Raw genomic sequence first — 24,476 nt, forward strand, 5'->3', positions numbered from 1 at the left:
AAATTGAATTATTTCAAATTAGATATTCAAGATTTCAGTGCGAATAGTGTCAACATACGAAAGACTGTTTTACAGTAATCTGTATTGGATACTGTTGGATGCCGAGCCAGTGATCCCAGAGCTTGGTGATAAACTTGGCGACCATTTGGCAACTTGGCGACGAATTTGCCGACAAAATGGATAATGCTTTAAACTTCGACAAATTTATCGATCCGTCCATTATTACACGCATATTTTAGTTTTTCCTTGATTTATACACTAAACACTAATTGTATTCTAAATTTGAAGCTTCTATGTCTGCTAGAAGTGCCTTAGAGTTTTGATGATCGGTCAGTCAGTCAGTCAGTCAGTCAGTGACAAAATTCACAAACTTTGACTAGTTATAATTCTTAAACTAATGGTTCAAATTTAATGAAATTTGAAATATACCGTATTTATATAATGACTACTTGGTTACTGAAAATTCAGACTTCTAGTTTTATCCACAACGAAGTTATAGGGCGTCGAAAATGGCCTGAACTGCTTCGAGAAAAGGATGGTACGGCCGTGCTGCTTGTTTTTGCTCGACTTGGTGGGGGCACTGCCGTGCCCCCAGATCAATTTAAAGAATATGTAATAATTTAAAAGCAAATACTTTTATTAAAAGCGTGCCGGCGTCCTGCCGTAGGGGTAGAGCGTCTTCCTCGTGATCTGGGCATCCTGGGTTCGAGTCCCGGTTTGGGCATGGTTGTTCTATCTGTGATATGTGTGAATGTGCCCTCCTGTGAAAAGGGGTTGCGCAGGCGAATGAGTGATGCGTGAGTATTAAAGTCGTACTCTTGGCCCTAGTTGACGCTACTAAAAAAAAAAAAAAAAAAAAAGACTCTCCCCCATTGGCTTAAATAGCTGTCTTCGTAACAGCGGGCTTGTCCATAGGCAAGTGCCATAAGAAACAACAACAACAACATTAAAAGCATTATAGCTGAAGTACAACTAAAGATCCTTTACCAATTTAATAGTTATTCGAAGCATTTGTGACATAATATGGAAAGTAATTCTCATCCTTACAAAGTTAAATTTTTGTCTAAACATTGCTAGTGGTGTGCAAATCAAATGTGTCAAAGATAGTCCAGTGTAAGATAAACTGCTGAGCGTTATCACTCGCATTTATAACATTAGCTAAAATGCATAATTGTCTTGCATTATTTTGAATCTTGTCTTTTGTGTCTACCTAAAAGACATAAATGTCTATGCATTGTAATCTTCCGAAACTTTCTTGAATATTCCCTAATAAAGATTTTATTCCCTTTCCTCTACTTAAAATGGGGAGCCTCATGTAAGACCACGGATAACTTACATGACATTGGTGAACGAAACCTAGCACAACCCACCTCTTGGCGTCTTTTTGAATTCTCGCCAAACTAGTGGCGATAACTTCGCCAATGTTAAAAAATGTTAATAACAACAAATATTCAATTAGTAGTCGACTTGGCGATATTTCAAATAAGTCGCCAAGAGGTGGGCCCATCTAGGATTTTACCTATAAATCTTAATCATAAATCTAACATTTTTTCTTGATCTATTGTGCGAATACATATTTTGGGCACTTTTTTACCTGCTGATTGATACCAAAATTTGACACAAAAGCACAATTTCAATTCTAAATTAACATACCGAATTTCATTCCTTTTAGTTATTGCGTTTAGATACTTGTGAAAATACAGAGTGATAGACGGTCAACGGTTAAAGGATTTGGTTCAAAATTTAAGAATTAGCTATATTTTAAATGCCAAAGCTGTGTACCAAATTTTATCTACCTAGCTCTTTGCATTTTCTTCATTTGTACTCAGATAGACAAAAGTCTGTCCATAAATAGATTTAGATACATAGATCGATATCATGGTAAACAGATAGATAAATGAGATAATAAATAGATCGATAGATGGGAAAATAAGTAACAAAAGTACGAAGGTGATCCTTTTGTTGTTGTTGTTGTTGTTTGTTGATGGCTGTGCATATAAACAGAAAGTCAATCTCTTGAAGAATTGGTTCAAAATTTGGTTGAAATCTACTCTTTAGATGCTAAATCTGTGTAACAAATTTCATTGATATAGTTCTGTTCGTTTTGTAGTTATCATGTTATTTCATATTCGGACAGTCATACAAACACTTCCCCCGATTATATTTCATCCCAAATTTAATAGAAATCTGCAAATTTTGTTTGAATTCCATATACCAAATTTCACCCAGCTACCTCAAAGTATTTTGGAATTATCATATTCAGAGGCAGATAAACATAAAGCCTTGGCAGATAAACACTGTGATTTTTGGACCCAGGCAGTTCTTAAATATGCAGATTCATGAAAGTTTCGAGCTCAAATCTTTGGACAATTACAATATTTTCTCTGTATTTCGTATCCAAGAAAAGAAAAATGAATTAGTGTTGTTGCGAAAGTTCAGTGGTTTGAAATAATGTGAATCTGATTTCAGATCAGTGATCAAAAAGTTTGGATCTTGTACAATAAATCCTATATATAATAAAGAAATGATTTGAAACAATTTTAAATTATAAATTGTATTCGCACCAAGAAATGCTTATCCCTCTTCAAAATTGGTGATGAATTTATGCATCATTTTAATATCCAAAATATACATCATTGCCTGTACTAAATCATTTATAATAAATACTTTTTGGCTCTTAATCCATTTTATGATAATTTATTCTTCAGACAGGCCGATTAACATCGAAATGAATATTTTGCGTTACAAAATATCAAATAACTCTTGTTTTATTAACTATATAAGTTATTTCGCTTCTATAGTGTAAATATTGACTTAGCCTGATATAAAAGAAATTTTATATTATACCAATTTCAAAGTTACTCTTAAGTTAATTATACTTTCATAAGATTCAAAAGTTATAAATCTTGATACTTAAAATTGCCTCCATGTATCTAAAAAATGATGGATGAGTTTGTACGTATTTTTTTTAATACTGCTAAGTTCATATATTATTATAATATGAATGCAGTTTTCATTGATTTTGAGTTATTGAGATTTCAAATTTACATAAAACTGAATTGCTATCGAAGCAGTGTTTTTGTATGTTGAAAGATAGATAGCAATTTATTTATAATTTAAATATTAAGACGATAGATGTTTGCACCAAAATTACCTTTCAACCGAACAATTCGATATTTCGTTTACTTAGCTGTGTTATTAAAGGAAATTTCTTCGTCAAAGGTAGTCTTAAACTTAATTTTATTTAATATTGGACTACAAATTTTTCAATTAAATTAAGAATTTATTTAAAAATTTCTGCATTTCAACATTCTTAGTTTTGAACAAACGATATTATTTTCCTTTTACGTTATTTGTCTTTTATGAGCATATTTTATTCTGTCTTAACTAATTTCAACGGACGATAATAAAATATGTTTATTAAATAATTATTATAGTTTATATAATATTTTGTCTTAGTTTTTGACAAACGATATTATTTTCCTTTTATATTATTTGTCTTCCTCAAACAAATTTTAATCTTTCTTAACGGTTTTCAGCGGAAAAATAATAAAATATTTTTACGAATATTCCTTTAAAACTTTCTATAGGTGACAAGTATACTGAAGATATTTCTAATTATATTTTGAAAGAAAGTAATATCAAATTTATGCTTCGTTTAATTTATTAAGAAAGCTTATATACAGCCTGAGTAAAAACTTTAAGGCCAGTAAAAAATTTTGAGAAAATGGAAACATATAAACTGAGGAATTAAAATACCATTTGATTGATAATTATTGAGCTTAAATAAAAGTAAAGAAAGTAGAAAAATTAATTTTCAAATATTTTATTATTAGAAAATATTACAGAACACACAGATGAATATTTGAGCCTGATTAAAAACTTTAAGGCCAACATAGAAAATAACATATAAGAAAAAAATTACAAATTCTTAGAAGGTTGTGTAGGAGCCATTTCTCCGAATTACTTCAAATATTCTTGTTTTCATGGATGAAACGAGTTTTTGACAAATGGTGGGGTCACTTTTATACCTTTCATCTTCGATAGTAGATTTCACTTCTGTTGTTGACGTAAAATGTCTCCCATTTGCATAAACTCTTCTTGCTAAGTCACCCCAAAGGTTCTCGATTGGGTTGTGGTCAGGTGATCTAGCTGACCGTTTCACAGTTTCAACATTGTTAGCTTGGAACGAATTTTTTGTGCTGTTACTCGAATGGATCGATGCATTGTCTTGCTGATATTTCCAATTTTCTCCAGCAAGACATTCAGCATTTGGCAAAAGATGATTTTTTAGGACATTTTGGTATCTTTGTGAATTCATTCTACCTGAAACGAATGCAATTAAGCCCACACCATTGTAAGCAAAACAGCCCCAAGTCATGACAGACCCTCCACCTAATTGGCGCTTGGAGAATATTTCTTTTTCATTTCTTATATCATGCCAGTAGAAATTCCAGCTATCTGGTCCATCCAAATTCCATTTTTTTTTCTTCAGAAAAAATAATTTCTATCCATTGGTTGTCCCAGGCCATGACTTTCTGGCCAAAGTTCAAACGCTCTATTTTGTGTCTCTGCAGTAACTGAGGCTTAGTCAATTTTGCTGTATAAGTGAACCTTCCAGACCTTCTAATTGTGTTATAAATCGTTTTTTGACACACTTTTAAACCTGTTGTCGGAATCATTTTCCTGGTTGAGTACTTTCCAGTAGATGCAAGTTGGCAAACTCTTCTTTCATCACGCGAGGGCAAAGCTTTAGGTCTTCCCCCAGTATTCTTTTTATCATAATTGTCTTTCAATTTTAAAAAAATTGTTGACTACAGTCTTTGATCTTCCTATCTTTATCGCAATAGCACGACTACTCATTCTTGTTGAAGACAAAGCTTCGATCTGTCCTCTTTCACGATCAGTTAACTTCTTACCCTTCGCCATCTTCACAAAGATCACCAATACTTCGAAGAAACGTATGACAAATATGAAAATTGCAGCGTTGTCACAAGCTAGTTGTTGCAATGGTAATTACACGATTATATTATATTTATTTTTAAAAAATAACTGGTGGCCTTAAAGTTTTTACTCAGGCAGAAATACTAACTTTTTAAATAACCATATATTTCTCATAATTATGTATTTACAAATTATGTTTATGGCATTTATTTCTTATCAATGAACTTTAATAATTAATATTATTTGAATCCCTTTTATTTCATTTTACATTTTCTCAAAAATTTTTACTGGCCTTAAAGTTTTAACTCAGGCTGTATATTTCCTTTCATTATCTCAAAATTGTGGTTTTATTTTTATTAATTATTTTACTTATTAATATTTAATAATCCCTATATACCTTTCTTTAAAGTATTAAGCACTTTTAAAAGAAAGGATCAATGAATAAATTTTGAAGCTTAATATAAGATGTGTAACTATGTCTCTTAAAAGTGAAATTGCTAGTGAACAAAAAGAGTAGTATTAGAAAGTTAGTAATGTATAGCAGCTGAATATTTTGTGATTGAAAATAAGACATTCCATGGCAAAATTTCACAAGGAAAGAAACATTATCAATTATCCATTTCAGTGGATTATTTTAAAGAAACTTGTAGTTATTTAAGTTTTTTATGATTATTATTTTGTTTATATAAGGTTGTTTTAGTTCTTGACTTTTAATAAACACAATATGCTTTTAAAATATCTCAAGCGTGATATTGATTTTTTTTTTTTAATCATCGAATTTTGACAGTGCTTAATTATGCGTAAACGAAGAAGGCTGGATTTGGTAAAGATATCCAGTATGTAATAAATTGTGAAGTCTGTAATAAACTGTAACTGTAATCTGTCCTTAGGAATTCCAATATTTCTAGCACAAATCTTGGAAGTTAGTGAATTTATCTCGTAAACACTACGAAAAGAAAAAATGCCAAATGCATTGAAATAAAATGTTAGCCGGGACCACTAATATATACCAAAATCATTGCCTTATGTTGAGTTTTAATATTAACACTCAACTTATGAGTAATAATATTAACACCCAACATATACCAGTAATTTATTTGGATGCCTTAGCATGCAAACTCTATTACAACAAATTAAATTAAGAAACGTGATATTTTAAGACCGATGCAAATCAATTAATAATTATCATATTACAACAGATGGACTCTGTGAAAATGAAGGGCTTTAAAAATTATCTTGAATTATCATATATCAATTAATTATATTAAAATATACTATAAGTGAACTTTATATAGTAGTATGTAATCTGTCTAGCAAATTTCTCAGTCGCCATTTATACTTCCAGACAAAATATACTTTGTAGTTACGATTTAAACAGTTTCAATATTTTGGTGGATTACAGATTACGTCGTAAAATTTGAATTGCGTAAGTTAGGTAATTAACGATTTCATCGAAAATTCTCTGGTACCATAAATTCCATTGAAGTTACGGTATCGGTGATAATATACTGTAATACATTATCACTTTATTATAGGAACCTCACTTCCAAACCCCTTAATCTTTTCTTGTACACTTATAATTCACTTTATCATTTTCGAGCTTGTAAAACCGGAAGATTGTAATCAATATTATATTCAGTTCCTCCTTAGTATTCCAAATATTTTCAGTTTTTCTGCATTTTTGCATTCATTTTGCATTTTGCATTCATTTGCAACATTGTATTATGATATATTAATATTTTCAAAACTTTTAATTAATATATTAAATTAATTAAATTTTAATATCATATCTCTTGGTGAATTTGAGAATTTTTTAAAAATTAAATTAATTTATAATAATTAATTACGAATTAAAAATAAAAAGCTATAAAATATTTAAAATAATAAAAAAAAATCTACTTTGCAACATATTAATAAAAATATATTTTAAAGCTGTTTTAGGTTTAAAAAAAATTTCATTTAAACGTAATTTATATGTATAAGAATAAACTATACAACCAGTTTATCAAAAGTCTTAATGCTACCCCTCATATATTTACTTAAGAAGGTATCATTTGCGTTTAACTTCATAGCATATTAAAGAATATTGAGTTTATATTTCTATATTCCTTGTAATGCTATCTTTCCTATTTTTGCCCCATCATTGTCTTTTTCACACTTCAGATTTTAACTAAAATTTTATAAAAACCTGATCATTCATAAACACTAGCAGAGACAGATCGAATGACTATCATGAAGTGGAGGAGATTTGGAACAAATATTGATTCTAATTTACAATTTTTTAGAAAATTTCGTGAGCCTAAAGTCATATGTAATGATATTTTAAACTCTTAATTTAATCCAAATTAATTTCCAAGATTTTATCTTAATTTAACCCATAGTAACTTCATTCCAAAAATATTCTCTTATTTCGTGATCCAATTCCACTTTCGGTTTAATTAATTCCTCTGTAAAACTAATGCGCCATCTGAACTACGTTTCAAATGAAAGTGATACTTCCCGTTGCCCTTGAAAAGGTGTCAAAGGTCACCACGTGTATTGGCGCGTGACCAGAAATCCTATGTTATATAAGACTAGTGATCATTTGTTCGTCCCTTTTTGCCTTCTGATTTTGTGTCGCACTGCGTCTTGTAAAATAATAATGTTTGTCTCCCGGGAGAGAAGAGAGAGAATAAAACGAAATTAAAACTACAAAGTCTCTTCACTGCTTCGAACCCCTGCATTCTGCTTCAACCAAAATAAGATTACATGTTATTTAGTCGACAGGATTCGAATAATATATATATATATATATATATATATATATATATATATCACCTTATTATCACTAATTCCATTTTCACCTTATTGTATACGAAGAAAAAAGACCTCTCTCAGTCTGGAAAACGATGTCTGTCGGTCTGTGAACACGCTAACTCAACAATGCTTTCAGCTAGAAGGATGAAAATTGGTATATGGTCTTTTTACCACATTTGTAGATTTCTATAAAATTTTAAACGAAATCTGTTTTAAGGAATATATCTATCCGATAATCCGAATATAAGGTAATACGATAATTAAAAAAACGAAGAGAGCTAGATGTATAAAATTTGATACACCGATTTATCATCCAAATTGTAGAATCCAAATTTGGAACCAAATTCATCAAGAAATCAACCGTCTATTGATCTGTATGTTTTATATACATAAATGTGATTATTTAAAACAAAATAACTTAGGTAAATGAAATTTGTTCACGGTATTCCCAGCATTCTGTACTTTTGCATGCATGTATAGAAATTACTAAATTGAATAATATCTGGTGCGTATTCTAATAAATACAGCTGTAATTGGGTGATAAATTTTGTTCAAATCAGTAAAAAACAAATAAACAAAAAAACAGCCCAAAATACATATCCGATTTTTCTGGCACATGTGTTTCAGGTGTGTGTGTGCGTGCATGTGTGTGTGTGTGCGTGCATGTGTGTGTGTGTGCGTGTGCGTGTGCATGTGTGTGTGTGCGTGTGTGTTTTGTCTCTCTCTCTCTCTCTCTCTCTCTCTCTCTCTGTGTGTGTGTGTGTGTGTGTGTGTGTGTGTGTGTGTGTGTGTCATGATAAATTGCCAAAAAAGGCCAAAGATCGCACTCTAGATTCACGCAAAAGATATATGATTCATATCTATTCCACATGAAAAGAATGCGGTTAATAACAAACATAGGGTTTCTTTACTATACTTCGAAAAACACTTGAGTGGGACTCAGGAAACAAAAATCTAAGCATTCAGGGTGTTCACAGCCTTTCTCAAGATCCATAATTTTTGCGGAGCGGGAGTGGAAGTAAGCGGATAGCACTTTCATTGAAGTGGTGCCACTACTACCAATTTTTCACCCTTGGATTTCAAAGAGATTTGAACCATAAAAACTCATCAAAATCTCAAGATAGAATATTTTTTTACTATTACTATACATTTTATTCGTATTTTTCTATCAGGAAATAAAAAAGCAGAACATTTTTACGAACATACATGCATCTATTCATAAAATTAAATCAGAGCAGAATTATCTTGAAGAACAAGAACTAGGCCGAAGCTATATTAAGGCCTAATAATGATGTCTTCAATCATTCTGGAAACTTCACAAATTTGCTCGGCCAGAAATAAATTTTTCAGGAATAAAGTTTGACACTCCAATTAAGTACCCATCAATTATTTTGGCGGTCTGAGGAAAGAAAAAGTCTCGCCAAAATAACTGATATTTAATCTCTCGTTCTTTAATAATAAACCTATTTTTCGCGGTAAATGACGTAAAAAGTGATTAATGGCGACATAAACTTATCAACGTTAAATAACTGGTCGGAAAATCAGAGTTAAAGTAATTCTAAACTGCTGATCGAATATAATAAATTTGAAATCGGAATTATGAAAAGAATATAGTAAGTTAATCAGTGTTGAGTTAATAATACACGGCGTAAACGTTGATATTATTCAAATTGCAAGATTTTGATTTACAGATTTCATCAGCTTGCGGTATCAGCAATTAGTATTTGTTTAAGGTTATTTCATACTGCCCTTTTCTTCCTAAATATAAAGAGGGCAATGTTTTAAAATTTCGTTGAACCATAAAAAAAATCCATAATAGTAGACGAAATATGTTAATAAGCGAGAGTATGTATAAACATATTTACTTTTTGACATAATCGTCGTGAAACTCCAGACATCTGTCATATCTCTGGACCAGGTAGCGTTGACACCAATGTTGTGAGTTTCTTTAGTTTAGTTTAGCTAGATTAACGTCTAGTTTTTAAAGCAACACTAGGGCTATTTTGGGACAAATCTCGTAATTTTAAACTGCATTTAGGTGACGAGGACGACACCTGATGAATCAGGTCAGATGACGCAGTCGGAAGTCGGTCCCAACGGATTTACCAAACCAAGCACCGACGGCATCAGACCCGCTTATACGAAGGTTCTTCTGTGAAATCGTAAAATCTGAACCTGAAATCCTCCGGTTCTGAAGCCGAGACTTTACCATCAGACCTCCGCTGCCTTATCAATGCTATGGGATAACCCTTAACGTTATTTGAAGCTCTTTTGTAGTCTGGAAGTTCTTTAAGTTTTCTTTTAAGGAAAGAATATAGAACATGAATGTCTAAGCATTTGCCATCAAAAAACCTAATTTTGGCATGCTAGTCGATTAGCTTCTTTCCCGAGATGAAGCATTCTCTGTTTCTTTCAAAACGCTTGATCCACAAGTTGAATATATTTTCTGATGTAGTAGATTTGCGTCCCTTTTGCCCTTGATTGAGAACTTGACTTAGAGTTGAGTGAACTTCATATGTCTTCCCTGAAATGAAAAAGCAAAATTCCGAATTGATGAAAATTTTCAAAGAAACTCTTAAACGAATCTTGCATCACTGGTAATAGCGTTCTTTAAAGAGGGACTAGGTTTAACAGATGTCTGGATTAATCTATATGTCTAAAAGTAACTATGCTCGTATATGATTTTTGATAATGAATTCATTTTTTATTACTTTTTTATGGTTTTAACAAGGTTCTAAAATGTAATTTAAACAAATACTTTTAAAATGTATAATTCAATTATTTCACCAAATTATATCATGAATGTATTTCATGAATAGCATTATTCAATTATTTCATGAATTTGCATTATTTGATTATTTTATGAAATTATTTCATATAAGTGTATAATTATTAGTCCGTGATCTATAGAATAACCTTTTCACATTTTAACAATAAGCATTCTTCACAGTAAATATTGACTTTTGGTTATGTTCAATTTTCAAGATTCTCACATTTTTTTTTTCATTTCTCAAATACAAATTAAGCAAAGAAAAACTATTTTAACTGCCAAAAATTTCATCTACGGGGTTCTGTTCAATTTTCATGCTTCAAACTCGTAATTTGTAATTAATTGTGCAAACATATTTTTAAATTTGTGCCTCAGTATTCAACGTTCTGTGAATACAATAATTCAAAAACGTAACACGCTACAAACATGAAATATGCTATAAGGCAATTTCCCACAATTTCCCCATTTTTATCAAGTTTTGGTCGCAATCCACCCATGAAAAATCTATTGTTACGAATCTGTGATGCGGCTTCCCAGCATAGTGGGTTCCATAGGAGGTCCCAGAGCTTGGCGACTATTTGGCGACTTGGCGATGAATTTGGCGAATTTGGCGCCAAAATAGATTATACCCGAAACATCGAGAATTTTCCCGATCCGTCCAGTAGGAACCGAGATAAGCCTCGAACGTTCCTGATTGGTTGAGAGGCTCCTAGCCCCGCCTCCTGAGTCCTATAAAAGGAGCAGCCTGCAGATGTCGGGTCGTCGTGAATTGAGGAGTCGTAGTCGAAGAGTAGTCGGGATCGACGATGAAGAGTAGTCGGAATCGATGGTAAAGAACTGGCCTTCCAGAGATAAGCGGAGCAGCGACGGAGTGAAGCTAGTACTGAACTAAGCTGTGCGCTACTGTCTGCAGTAGAGTCTTGTTATATGCTGCTGTGTATGCTTTTGTTGCTGCACGTCTCGGCTGAAGATAATCGACTTCTGTGCTGTATATAGTTGTCGTCTTTGTGCTGTCCTGCGTGTCTTCGTGTAAATAAACGTCGTTGTTTTATTTTCTACTGCCGCCTGGTGATTGAGCGTTCTTCAAACCATATAACTTCCACTATGCAAACGAACCCCGGAAATTTCGTAACACTATCTATTTGTTCGTCCACGTCCATATGAGCACAATAATTCAAAATCAAATATTGCTATAAGGGATGTATGAGGCATATAGTTATTTCAGAATTGTAAAATATCCCTAAGTAATTTTGAACCTAATTTGCCAAGGGGATGATTGTTTGTCTCTTTGCTTATTTGTGCATGTGGGAACTCGATTACTCGCAAAACGTTGTGGCTTAGACAATTGAAGTTTAGTGCATTTTCTCGTTATCAACATACTAGATCTATATCTTGGTTCCAAACTGTGGAAAAGAAGGAGTTCAACACCCATAATCAATTTCCTTCACTATATTAAAAAATACAAAACTCGCTATATTCTTATCTTTATATAGTAAAATCAAGAGAAAAATACTCCCATTGATTAGTTTAAGTTAAAGATAAATCTTTGGACTAGAAAGTTTTGTAATAAGAATTTGTATTAAATTATTGTTAAAAAAATTTTGTATTTAAAAGGAAAGTTTATTAAATTTTAAAGTCCCACTTTTTATTTTCCCAAATTTGAAAAATGTAATCAGTATAAAATTCACGATATAAGTTTATTAAGTCCCGCTTCTCAAACATGAAATTTATAATAGCACGAATTTCGCACTTTTGAATCGTAATCGGATAACGACGGCGACACCTGAACTAGTAACCTCGTTTCGGAGTATCTGAGAAAGAATGTCCAACAGCTGAAAATTTTAATATGCACCAACCCCATATACAGGGTTGTTCCTTAATGGGCCGACAATCTCAAAGGGTTGTTAGGAGGCATCAGGAAGAACAAATATTGCATGTGAGCAAGATTTTGAAAACCACTATGAGAAGGTGAAAATCACAAAAAACACATGCAGGTTCGAGCCCAGAAGGCATTATCAACAAAAATAATACACATATGTCTTCAGTGAATAATCTCTATATTGTGCACTTCAGAAATCTCAACAGAGGTTTAGAATGCACATGTGAACTGGCAAGAATTTACAATGATATCTGTTGGGACCATACTTGCCGCCCAAACATCTGAATGAAGCACCTTGACTTTCTGTAGCACGAGCTTTAGGAAATGTCTGTTTGATTTTTTCCTATGGCGTCACTTTTTCCTTTAGGATCAATCTGTGGGTATGATTTTTCTACAGGGACACACATATGTCTTTTTTCTTACGGGGTCACCTTTAGTCTTTCGTTTGCGTAACGCCTAAAGACACAACAGCGAATCTCATAGTGCTGATTGTCCTCGCTGCGGCAGAATCAAAAATATGTCTGGTATCTTCGAGCGAGGCCAGAAATTGATTTATATAGTTGTAGACAGTGCTGTGATGTCAGGGGCCAACACTTCTTGTAATAAATAATTAAATAAAATCTTTATAGTGTTACGAAATTTCCGGGGTTCATTTGGATAGTGGAAGTTATATGGTGTGAAGAACGCTCAATCACTAGGCGGCAGTAGAAAATAAAACAACGACGTTTATTTACACGAAGACACACAGGACAACACAAAGACGACAACTATCTACAGCACAGACGACGATTATCTTCAGCCGAGACGTGAAGCATACAAAACAGCAGCATAGTAGAACACAGCTTAGTTCAGCACTAGCTTCACTCCGTCGCTGCTCCGCTTATCTCTGGAAGGCCAATTCTTTACTATCGTTTCCGACTACTCTGCCCTAGCAGCTGCGGCCGCTTCCTTTTATAGGTCTCAGGAGACGGGGCTAGACGCCTCTCAACCAATCAGGAACGTTCGAGGCGTATCTCCGTTCCTACTGGACGAATCGGGAAAATTCTCGATGTTTCGGGTATAATCTATTTTGGCGCCAAAGTCCCCAAATGGTCGCCAAGCTCCTGGACCCTCCGACGCGACACCGGACACCGTACAATACCGATGACTGTAAAACATTCTTTCCTATGGTGGAACTAACTATGCAGGGAAGCATCATTACAGATTCGTAACAATAGGTATTAATGGAAGTTTATCGTCCCAGTGTAACTTCGAAACATGCGTGCGTTTTCATGATTTTCATTCTCTCAACGCAGTCTCCACCATGTTCCGTTGCAATTTTTGTTCGTCTTGATATCTATTGACAACCTTCTGAGTTTGTCGGTCAGTTTACAGAACACCCTCCACATTTCGTATATTCTGTGAATCGTTTATTCAAGAAAATGAAAAGGATAAAACTGATCTTGATATTCTTGTTTAAAACCTCAATTTTTTTAACGGTGTAAAATTTAATAAAATCATTGGGAGTGTGATATGATTAAAAATAATAAGAAATCGTGCGTTCCAAATATGTAGAATAGGAAAAACGATGAGTTTATATTATGCAACTAACTGCAAAAAAGCTAGTGACGTAAATACAGGATTCTTTTCTTTTAACTAAGAAAAAAAAATATAAAAACCATTGTCTTTTCTAAAGCTATGGCCTCTTAACTTGAATTTTTAAAAAAGGCAAAACATTCTCTACATTCAGGTTGTTGAATTCTTTTTAAATTTGCTAAAGCAAGAATATTGATCGGTAAGAACAAAAAAATGTGTTCTTAAAGTAAAAAGAATTATTTTTTCGAGCAGGTACGTCTTTTCACTTTTCGCTTTGTAAAATAATTTCTGTCAGATCTGTCATTCGAATTTCGTTCTAAGCAAGTTCGCCATTTTATCCGATAATGGAAATCTGACAAGCACCTTTGCCTATTTATTATCCCACCCCTTTTTTATCATTATTCTTTTATTTATTCAATGTTACGCTGCTAAACGAATAATTTGAACTCATCAGCGAATATTAAGAGAAAACCCATTAATTATTGGAAAGAATTCCTACGCTTTCATAAAACTTCGGATCAAAATTACCTTCCATTAATTAAAAACTCGGCCTTAATGAAATGTAAGCTAAAATTATCTATTTTTAATAACTTGGTTCTAAATTATTCTACAAGTACATCAATTATAGACAAGGTATTTCATTAACGGTAAGAATTAACTGCACAACTACTGTAGTTTTTCAATTTCAGAGTTCATAAGTATTCTATTGGTAGTAATGAAATTAAGGTTAAAGCAAATGTTAATCTTCATTCATTGATAATGTGTTATGTCAGTACAAAAATAATAGAAATGAAACTTTTTATCCTATAAATAAATGTAATGTGTTATGGTCTTGTCTAATTTATGTGTTCTATCATTAAATCTCCTTTTGTTACTGTTCAGTCTTCATATTTAAATCATAACAAAAATGTAGGGCATTAGTGATGAAATTTTAACAAATGTTAATCTTCATTCATTGGTATTCTGTTATGTCAGCACAAAAATAATAGAAATGAAACTTTTTGTCCTATAAATAAATTTAACGTGTTATGATCTCGTCTAATTTATGCGTTCTATCATTAAATCTTCTTTTGTTACTGTTCAGTCTTCATATTTAAATAATAAGAAAAATATAGGACATTAGTGATGAAATTTTAACAAATGTTAATCTTCATTCATTGATATTGTGTTATGTCAGTACAAAAATAGTAGAAATAATTTTTTCATCCATTAAATAAAATTAATGTGTTGGTGTTTCGTCTAATTTATGCGTTGTACTATTATTATGCGTTGTAAATTAAATCTTCTTTTGTTACTGTTCAATATTTATATTTAAATAATAACAAAAATATAGGACATTAGTAATGAAATTATAACAAATGTTAATCTTCATTCATTGATATTCTGTTATGTCAGCACAAAAATAATACAAATAAAACTTTTTATCCTATAAATAAGTTTAATGTGTTGTGGTTTCGTCTAATTTATGTGCTATGAGTATCATTAAATCTTCTTTTGTTACTATTCAATCGTTATATTTAAATAACAACAAAAATATAGCAAGGAAATTAGCAATGAAATTTTAGTTAAAACGAATGTCAATTTTCATTAATCGATATTGCGTCATGTCAGTACAAAAAAATACAAATAATACTTTTTATCCTATAAATAAATCTAATGTGTTGTATTTTAGTCTAATTTATGCATTGTGGGTATTATTAAATTTTCTTTTGTTACAATTCAATCGTCATATTTAAATAATAGCAGTAATGATTCCATGTTTTCACCTCCTCCATATATATATATATATATATATATTAAAGAAATTATAATCTGCTATCGCAAATTTCAAGTTATCATGAGGAAACATTATTATTTCTTTAATCATTGTTTGTCTAAATTAATTTAAATCATTAACCAGTTTAAACCGGTTTGAAACAATCAAGGGACTATCAGATTATGTATTCGTCGATATTTAGAAAAACGGGGGGGGGGGGGTTCATCTCGAAATCGTTCAAGCTCCAAAACTTTTTCTTGGGGATTTTTTTTTTTTTTGAAAATGTCTGTTTTAAATTGGTTTTGAACGATCAGGTGACTATCGTATTGCGCAATCGTTAATTTTTAGAAAGGCTATGCTTTTTATTTAATTATTATTTTTTTATTTATCTCAAATTTTTTGGAGTTTCAAAACTTTTTTTTTTTGCCATCTAAAATAATTAAAAATGAAAATTAAAAAAAAATTATGTAACTATTATCATTATATATATGTGTATGTATATACATAACCCCTCGCTATTTCATGTTGATTGTAGATAACTTCTTACGACTTGTTCTTTAACGGCCAAATAGGAGAATCGTATATGTGGCGAACATTCGCGTCAAGTTGTAATTTTTTGTTGGCGATAAGTTGACAAATGTAACAACCTCCTTTATCCTTTTCTAATAACCCTGACAACGAAAAATCGATGCCTCAAAAGCGATAAATCGACAATTTTCTGTTCGTGCATTTTGTGACTTCAAAAACCCCAAATCAAAACAACATCATGTTCTCACATGATAATAAAACTTTTTATTCTATGAATAAAGTTAATGTGGGGTGTTTTTGTTTGACTTATGCATTGTGGGCATCATAAAATCTTCTTTTGTTACTATTATATCTTCATATGTAAATAATAAAAAATAGGGCTTTAGTTATTAAGTTCCTACAATCAAAGCTGGCTACAGGCATTCCCATTCATTAGAGAAATAGGAAAGTTTCTGTATATATACTTTTTAAAGGAAATGTTTGTGTACGTTTCTGCAGTATCCAGACAAATCTATTGTACTTACAGCAATGAAATTTGTCCATCCTCAGTCTTAATGATGAATCAGTGCATACCAAATATATCCACATCCTTTTTGCAGTATCTGCAGTATGTATAAAATTTCGAAAAAAAATTATCTATAGAAATGGATAGATCATAATACGGGATAGATCCAATAATATAGATACAACAGATAGACCATAATATGAGACTGAATCCATAATGCATTGCATTAAAAATGTAAAATGGTCGAAAAGTCTCGTTTTCATTCAATACTAACCGCCTTTGACAACCGTTTGATTCACCATAATCATTGGTTGCTGAAGATTTAATGAAATATTTTGAGTTCATCTTAATGGCTCAGTCAGTAATATATATTTATAGTTCAGATTTTGATATACTTTAAAACTTATTCAGTTTTAGATGTCTTACAGCTTTCTTTTCATCGTTCTAAGAGTTTCCCTAATTTTTACCTATATCCTTATGCATCACCAGAAAGAGCACAGCAGTGTTCAACCCCTTCGCATGACGTGTCTAACAAGTGCATCGGGTAAATTTTTAATATTAAATTTGCAATTAAGAGAAAGTATTAAGTCATTTCAAATGTAAAAGTCAATCAGATACAATTCAATATCTCAAAGCTCCTTATATTGTTATAGGAATTATAATGACAATAAATATCTCAGATAAAATGTGTCAATAAATAAATTCGTATGTCAAGAAGTTAATATTGAATGCAATTTTAAAATCTTTTCCCCCATTTTTGGATTCTGAAGTTAATTCATAATTGTAAGTGCAAAAAAATTCAAAAATCTTGTTAAAAGCAGGACTTGTACAGAAACTAACTGGCCATGGCATTAAAAAAAAAACAGAATCTTTATATCTTGATTATCAACAATGAAAAAACCACTCGAATTAGAAACTGATAACAACATTAAAAACGGTTTGATTTTCACTTCAACAATGAAATATATTGTTGTAAAATACGCTTAGCATATTTTTTTTAAATTAATTAAAATGTGAGAAAAATTATACGGCAAAAAATTAATATGGTAGATTGAAGTAATTTTGGGTGTTCTAAAATCTGCAAAAATTATATTTGAGATGAAATATTTTCGGGAAATATCATAGGAAAACGCTTTTTTTTAAAAAAAGGAACACAGACATTACGTACACATTTCCATCCTTCAAATATATACACGCCAAATTTAGCAACTCTAGGGAAAATATTTTATTTTGTTGAGCTTATGCATACATACATCCGCATTTATCTTTAATATTAATAAAGATAAAAACATTTACTCGCTTAATTTACACAAATAGAACTACTCCATGTTTTTCAATGAAGTGATTATTGGAACAAGGCCTTAATATTTGTTTAACTGCTGAAAAGATTAACCAAATTTTTCACCACAGTCAATGATGTTAAAAAGAATCATGTTTATTTTGAAAAAATTTACTATTTTATATTACTGAACTAATTAACATCGTTTAGCAAATCAGATCATTAATATGTTAGTCGATTTGTGCATGTTAAGCAGGCTCTGGATTTATTTATTTTAATGTTATTTTTTTAATCAGAATTCCGTGAAAACGATTTTATTTTTATTTTTCTTAATTAAATTTACTAAGAAAATATTTGTTGTTGCAATTGTACAAGCAGATTAAAAATAACAGTAAAGTTTTTAAAACTGTCCTTCTTTAAATATTTTACGGAATGGAATCATTTTACTTGAGTTCATGTTTATGTGGGAAAATCTATTACGCACGCCGTTTAGTAACTAAATGATGTTTTATATTCTTCTGAGATATCACATAATTTTTCTCCCAAAAATAAATTAACGTGATGCCTCGTGACATATATCTCGTGATCTAGAATTAATTCTATTATTTTTACTCACATTTTTAAACTGTCAAGAAAAGCCAATTTCATAATTTTTTTTTTAAATTTGATTTATTTCGTGTCTGTAAAGTTGATTTTTTGTAATTTTTCTTTCACTTCTTAATGTATGGAGGGGGGGGGGGGGTCACTTCTTCTAGTCTATGTGATATAGACTAGAAATTTTATGCATATTTTATTATTATTACTTTATTATTACTTACTTATAATTATTATTTACTTGCATATTTTATTATTAATAATAAAGTTTTTTAAATATTTTTCAAAACTTAATTATCAGTATAATGGAGTAATGTTTATAAATTTGATCCTATATGAGTTGTGTCATCTGTTCGAAAATAGAAAAAAAAATGATGTATGCCCAAATATTTATAATAATGCATTATAAATCAATGACTGAGAGTAAGCAATAATTGAAATAAAACAATTTCTACTTTTTGGTACATTAATGTGATTGTGATTTTAAAAAGTTTTTTATTCTTTTTTTTTTTTTTGCTTATAATATATAATAATAATTTTGCTTATAATATATAATAAGTTTTTAATTTGCTTATAATATAATAAATATTTTGCTTATAATATAACATTTTACAATAAAATTCTAGATATATTCTGTATTGCATGCTGCTGTATATAAAACGTATAATAATTCCTGATAATCATATACAACACACAGAAGACGTAGCGTAGAACAAATATTTATTTACAAGAAATTTCCGTTACAATCATCATGTTGCCATATAAGTAATACAAAAGTTACTGTGTGAAATGAAACAAAGAAACCATCACATATTTGCTATAAAGATGAATTCTTTAGAAAAATAATCGGTGCACTGGCTAAACTTTTATTCCTATTAAACAAAATCATTTAAATCATGGTATAAAATTAGATTTCGCTTTAAAAAATATTTTTTATTTCATAATTTTTTTAATAATTAATGATTTCTTTAATAATTTTTTTTCTTATAAAATTTTTAATGTGAAGGAAAATTAAAAATGCACATATGTATTTTCAACACATTAATAACATTCATCATTAAATTTTTTATCTTTATTATGAATTTAAATGTACCGAAGAACTATGAATATTTATCAGATACATATAATATATTAATCTATTTGTACATTTCTTAAATCATTTTATTTTATATATCACATTAATACGTATTAAGATGATATCTATTGATGTGATTTGATAATCTGGGCAAACGATCTTATCACCGATTTGATTGGTCATCGCATATTTGGTAACCATCTTTAGAGTAAAAATATACATATATTCATTTTCTTCCCTTTTTCTACACTGTGTTTTGTTTGCATTTCAAGGTCATGGAGGTGGATCTGTCGACGAAGCAACAGCGACTAATCCGGTCGACTACCAGCAGGGCTTCCATCCGCCGCCAGAAAGCAGTCGTCGAAGAAGAGATCATGGTCTCCTACAAACCAGCACCCTCACCCCCAAAAGGAAACGTCGAGGTAAGGTGTTCTCCCAATTATTTATTCAAACTTCAATTTATCGGAAGTTTCCTCATCCCAATTTTCCATGTCATTTCGGAAATCATTCTGTGGGGTATGGTAAAGGAAATCCAAAGTATTGAAGAATGGAAAACGGGGCTTTATTATACAAGAAAACACAAGCCTAGATTAGATAGTAAAATGTAGATGAGCCTTGCACACAAGCAGATAGAAAAACATTAATACCATTCAGAACGCAAGAAGAGAACTCGCTTTACAATCAACACTCCAAAGAGAGAATTACTCCTTTTTTGAAAGCTTCATCTTTTATAGTTTTCCAACAGAAAGTAGAATTTCCCATGACTATCCTTACATCTCGAATCCTAATAAAAATATCGCCGTCATTCTAGTATTTTCTAAAATCTTCATTTTTTCACCAAATGTTCGCCAACCTTGGCGTTTTATTATCTGAGACAATATAAAATTTTAAAATGGTTTGTTAAAAGAGGCATAAACACCAAGTTATGAATAAGGGATTTATTTGAATTGGAACATTAGCATTTAAATATTAATACTTAGATAACATTAACATTTAAATATTAGTACTAAAACCAAATATTTATTCAATTTTTACTTTGATAATGGTGAAAATCCTATAGAAATCGTGTATATATATGATTTTTTTATAAATTAAACTGATAACTTGATCCCAATGAAAATTTATCTCTAAGATATAAAAATTGTATGCCCTTTAAGAATCCATAATTGATTATCGAGATTTAATAGTTGTTAGATTTTTATCAATTCTACCCGATTTCCAAATTTAATTTCATCAATATTATTTTTCAATCAATACTCTTTGAATAAATCCATTGCCAAATCTCTGAATATCAATTTCTAAAATTATTTTATTGACCTTGGACATTAAGTGGACAACAGTAAATGATGAGAAGTTAACATCAGATAAACCAAGTTATTCAGGAATGCTGCAGCTGTGTAATGACTTCGTTAGAAGTTTTGCAAACATTCCATCCTTGATGTATAACCTATAACTCTAACGGCATTAACTAAATTTCCGTAAGTTTGCTCACGCTGTTTATGTAGCCAATGCCTGCGTGTTTGGTGAATATATTACTGCACGAATATTATAATGTTATGTGTACATGTTTCACACGCCCATAAACTATGGCAAATAGCAGAATTATGTCTGGGTATATTGCATGCCGAACATTGTTTGACTATAAGGAAGAGTTCATTGATTATTTATTTATGATTGTGAATGGATGTAAGCGAATACATTTCATTAACCGTAAAGGAATTCATAGTTAACGATGATGCAATTGTCCTTAACCCATTAACTATCATTTTTTAAAAAAATTTTGGCTGGATAAGTTATACAGGGTGTTCATTAATTATTGTCGGGGTTTCCGCACCTCATAACTTTCGAATTAAAAATATTACGGAAAAGCCGATTACGTATTCGTAAATTACAACTCAAAGAATTTTATTAATGACATTAAAGTGTAAAGCTTGCACAATTTGCACTTTGTAGGCATTCAGTTGAAAGCGATTATGTATTCGTAAATTACAACTCAAAGAATTATGAATACGTAAATTACAACTCAAAGAATTATGAATACGTAAATTACAACTCAAAGAATTATGAATACGTAAATTACAACTCAAAGAATTATGAATACGTAAATTACAACTCAAAGAATTATATATTCGTAAATTACAACTCAAAGAATTATATATTCGTAAATTACAACTCAAAGAATTATGAATACGTAAATTACAACTCAAAGAATCGCCTTCAGCTGAATACCTACAAAGTGCAAATTGTGCAAGCCTTACACTTTAATATCATTAATAAAATTCTTTGAGTTGTAATTTACGAATACGTAATCGGTTTTTGCGTAATATTTTTTATTCGAAAGTTATGAGGTACGGAAACCCCGACAATAATTAATGAACAAACTGTATATAGGGATTGCAATACCGGGATACCGAATACCGGTATTTTGAGCCATTTTTACAATTTTTATAATACCGGTATTCACAACTTTAAGTACCGTTTTTTCGGTATTAACGAGAATTTTTTTAAATTGTAAATATGTTCAGGGATCGCCAACATAGCAAAATAGTGTACGTATTTTTTATGTCTCCCTAACGAACGAAATTAATTAGACTGTGAATACAAAGTTGCATCGTACAATCAAGAGAAGTGATAAAATACTGTTTGACAACGGATTATAAAACCCTCCGCGCTTTTGCGCATGCGTTCGGATGGATTTAATTCGACAAAATAGGGGTTAGAGAAAAAATGAAAGAACGAGATGTTTACATTTTACAATGAAGACTCGCGGTTTTATGAGACGTAAACCTTACAGATAATTAGTAATACAGAATGTCTTATGCTATTTACATAATTATAATGATTTTAAAACTGAAAATGAAAAAGAAGATAAGAGACTAACCCATTCAAATCTGATCAAGTTTATAGTAAATTTCTTTAAAATTTTTTACCTACAAACCTATCCACATTCAGAAGAATTCGGTATAGTTATCGAAGATTATGATGACAGTAATGTCGATAGTGAAAAGGAATTGTCTCTTGAACAAAAATTAGAATAAGCGATAAATAAAATTTAAACAAACCAAAATACAATATAGAAATCAGCTATATCCAAAACCATCCGACGAGAAATCGATTTATTTGAAGATGAGGGATTTACCGACAAATACTCGGAAAAAGTATATCGCGCATTGCTAACAGTACCACCAACTAGCGTAAATGCCGAAAGAGCGTTTTCGACACTGGTCATTTTTGCACAAAATTACATTTTAGGCTTAATGATAGTACGATTGATGCATTATGTTTTTTAAAATCACATTTCAAAAATTTGTAATAGTACCACAGACTGAATAGTGATATTTACACTTTTTTGTGATTGAAATAAATAAGATGCTCTTTTACTTTTTTTTTATTCTTTATATACTGTCACAATTTATAAGTTACAAATTATTTTTTTTTTGATATTTACACTCTCAAATAAATCTGGAAAATAAAAAAAAGAAACACCTGTGTTTTCTTTCTTTTTCTAAAATTTCTACTACCGGTTATTAAAACCGGTATCCCGGTATTAAGATCTAAAAAATACCGAATACCGGTATTGAACTTTTGGTCCGGTATTGCAATCCCTAATAATATATATATATATATATATATATATATATATATTCTGGTATCTGATATATATATATTTACATCTCATATTTTTGAAAAAGTGACAGTAAAGTTTGTCCCAAAATTATCGCAAGATTTGAAATTGCCACAATTCTTGCAGTAAAGTGTTGGTAACCCTATTAAAAAATCATTTGACAGCTGATAATTAAGGGTTAGTAAAAATGGAGTGTTACACGATAGAACAATGTGCTTTCATTGCTGAAAAATAAATTTCAGATTATGAAAATCTGGTGGCCACAAAAATTTGAGAATTGGCCCTCTATATCGTGTGATTTAACACCACTGGATTTCTTTTTATGGGATTATTTTAAGTCAAAGGTCTATGCCAACAAGCCCACGAGCACGCGTGCATTGAAGGGGAAATTCAAAGCTGCATCAACGAAATTCAGCCATATTTAGGGACAATGGTCATTGGAAAAATTCAACAAAAGAGTTCCTGCATGCCAGTAAAGCCATGGAGGCTCTTTTCCCTACGTGTTATTCCATAGATAACGCTATCATGTGTACTTTATGAATGAATTATTAATTCAACAATTAAAAGAAAAAACTGCATTTTTTATTTAATCCAAATCTTTCGTTAACATGTTATTCTATGTAACGTTTCATTTTTATTAACCCTAATTTATCAGCTAACAAATGGATGTTTTTAAATAGGATTGTCAACATTTTACTGCACAAATGGTGGCAAATTCAAATTTTGCATTCATTTTTGGTCACCCTTTATATTTGATATTTTTGAAAAAGTTATAAAGTTATAAAATGATCAATAAAATATAAAAGAGAGAGTGCGTTACAGATGTTACTATAACCTCCAAATTACATATTTATGTGTGGTATCACTATATAATATAAAAACCAGATCAAAAATATAATTCTTCAAACACGACAACTCTGTTCCGTTCGCCTTACAAAAGAATTTCACATTTGTTAGCTTGTTTTAAAGAAACGAAGCACATGATACACATTTCTGCTTCTCAGGGCATTGACTGATCTATACAGACAAAACCCTCAATTTTCACTGAACTGAGCTCTGGGCACCACTACGAAAAGTAGAATTCATTTTCTTTCATAGCCAGAATTAATCAATTTTAGCCGGATGGAATTTTAGATACCCTTAATTGGAT

At 30.8% G+C, this 24,476-nt stretch overlaps 1 protein-coding gene across 1 annotated transcript in view; it reads left to right on the forward strand.

The window, feature by feature from the left end:
* Positions 1–24,476, forward strand: part of LOC129971725 (uncharacterized) — a 1,062,831-nt gene that overhangs the window by 1,011,604 nt on the left and 26,751 nt on the right. Inside the window, exon 7 of the mRNA XM_056085702.1 lies at positions 19,974–20,123. Within this exon, the coding sequence (XP_055941677.1) occupies positions 19,974–20,123 (150 nt within the window). The remainder of the gene's footprint in view (positions 1–19,973; positions 20,124–24,476) is intronic.

The sequence above is a fragment of the Argiope bruennichi genome, chromosome 6, assembly GCF_947563725.1.
Source record: "Argiope bruennichi chromosome 6, qqArgBrue1.1, whole genome shotgun sequence".
NCBI classification, from domain to species: domain Eukaryota; kingdom Metazoa; phylum Arthropoda; class Arachnida; order Araneae; family Araneidae; genus Argiope; species Argiope bruennichi.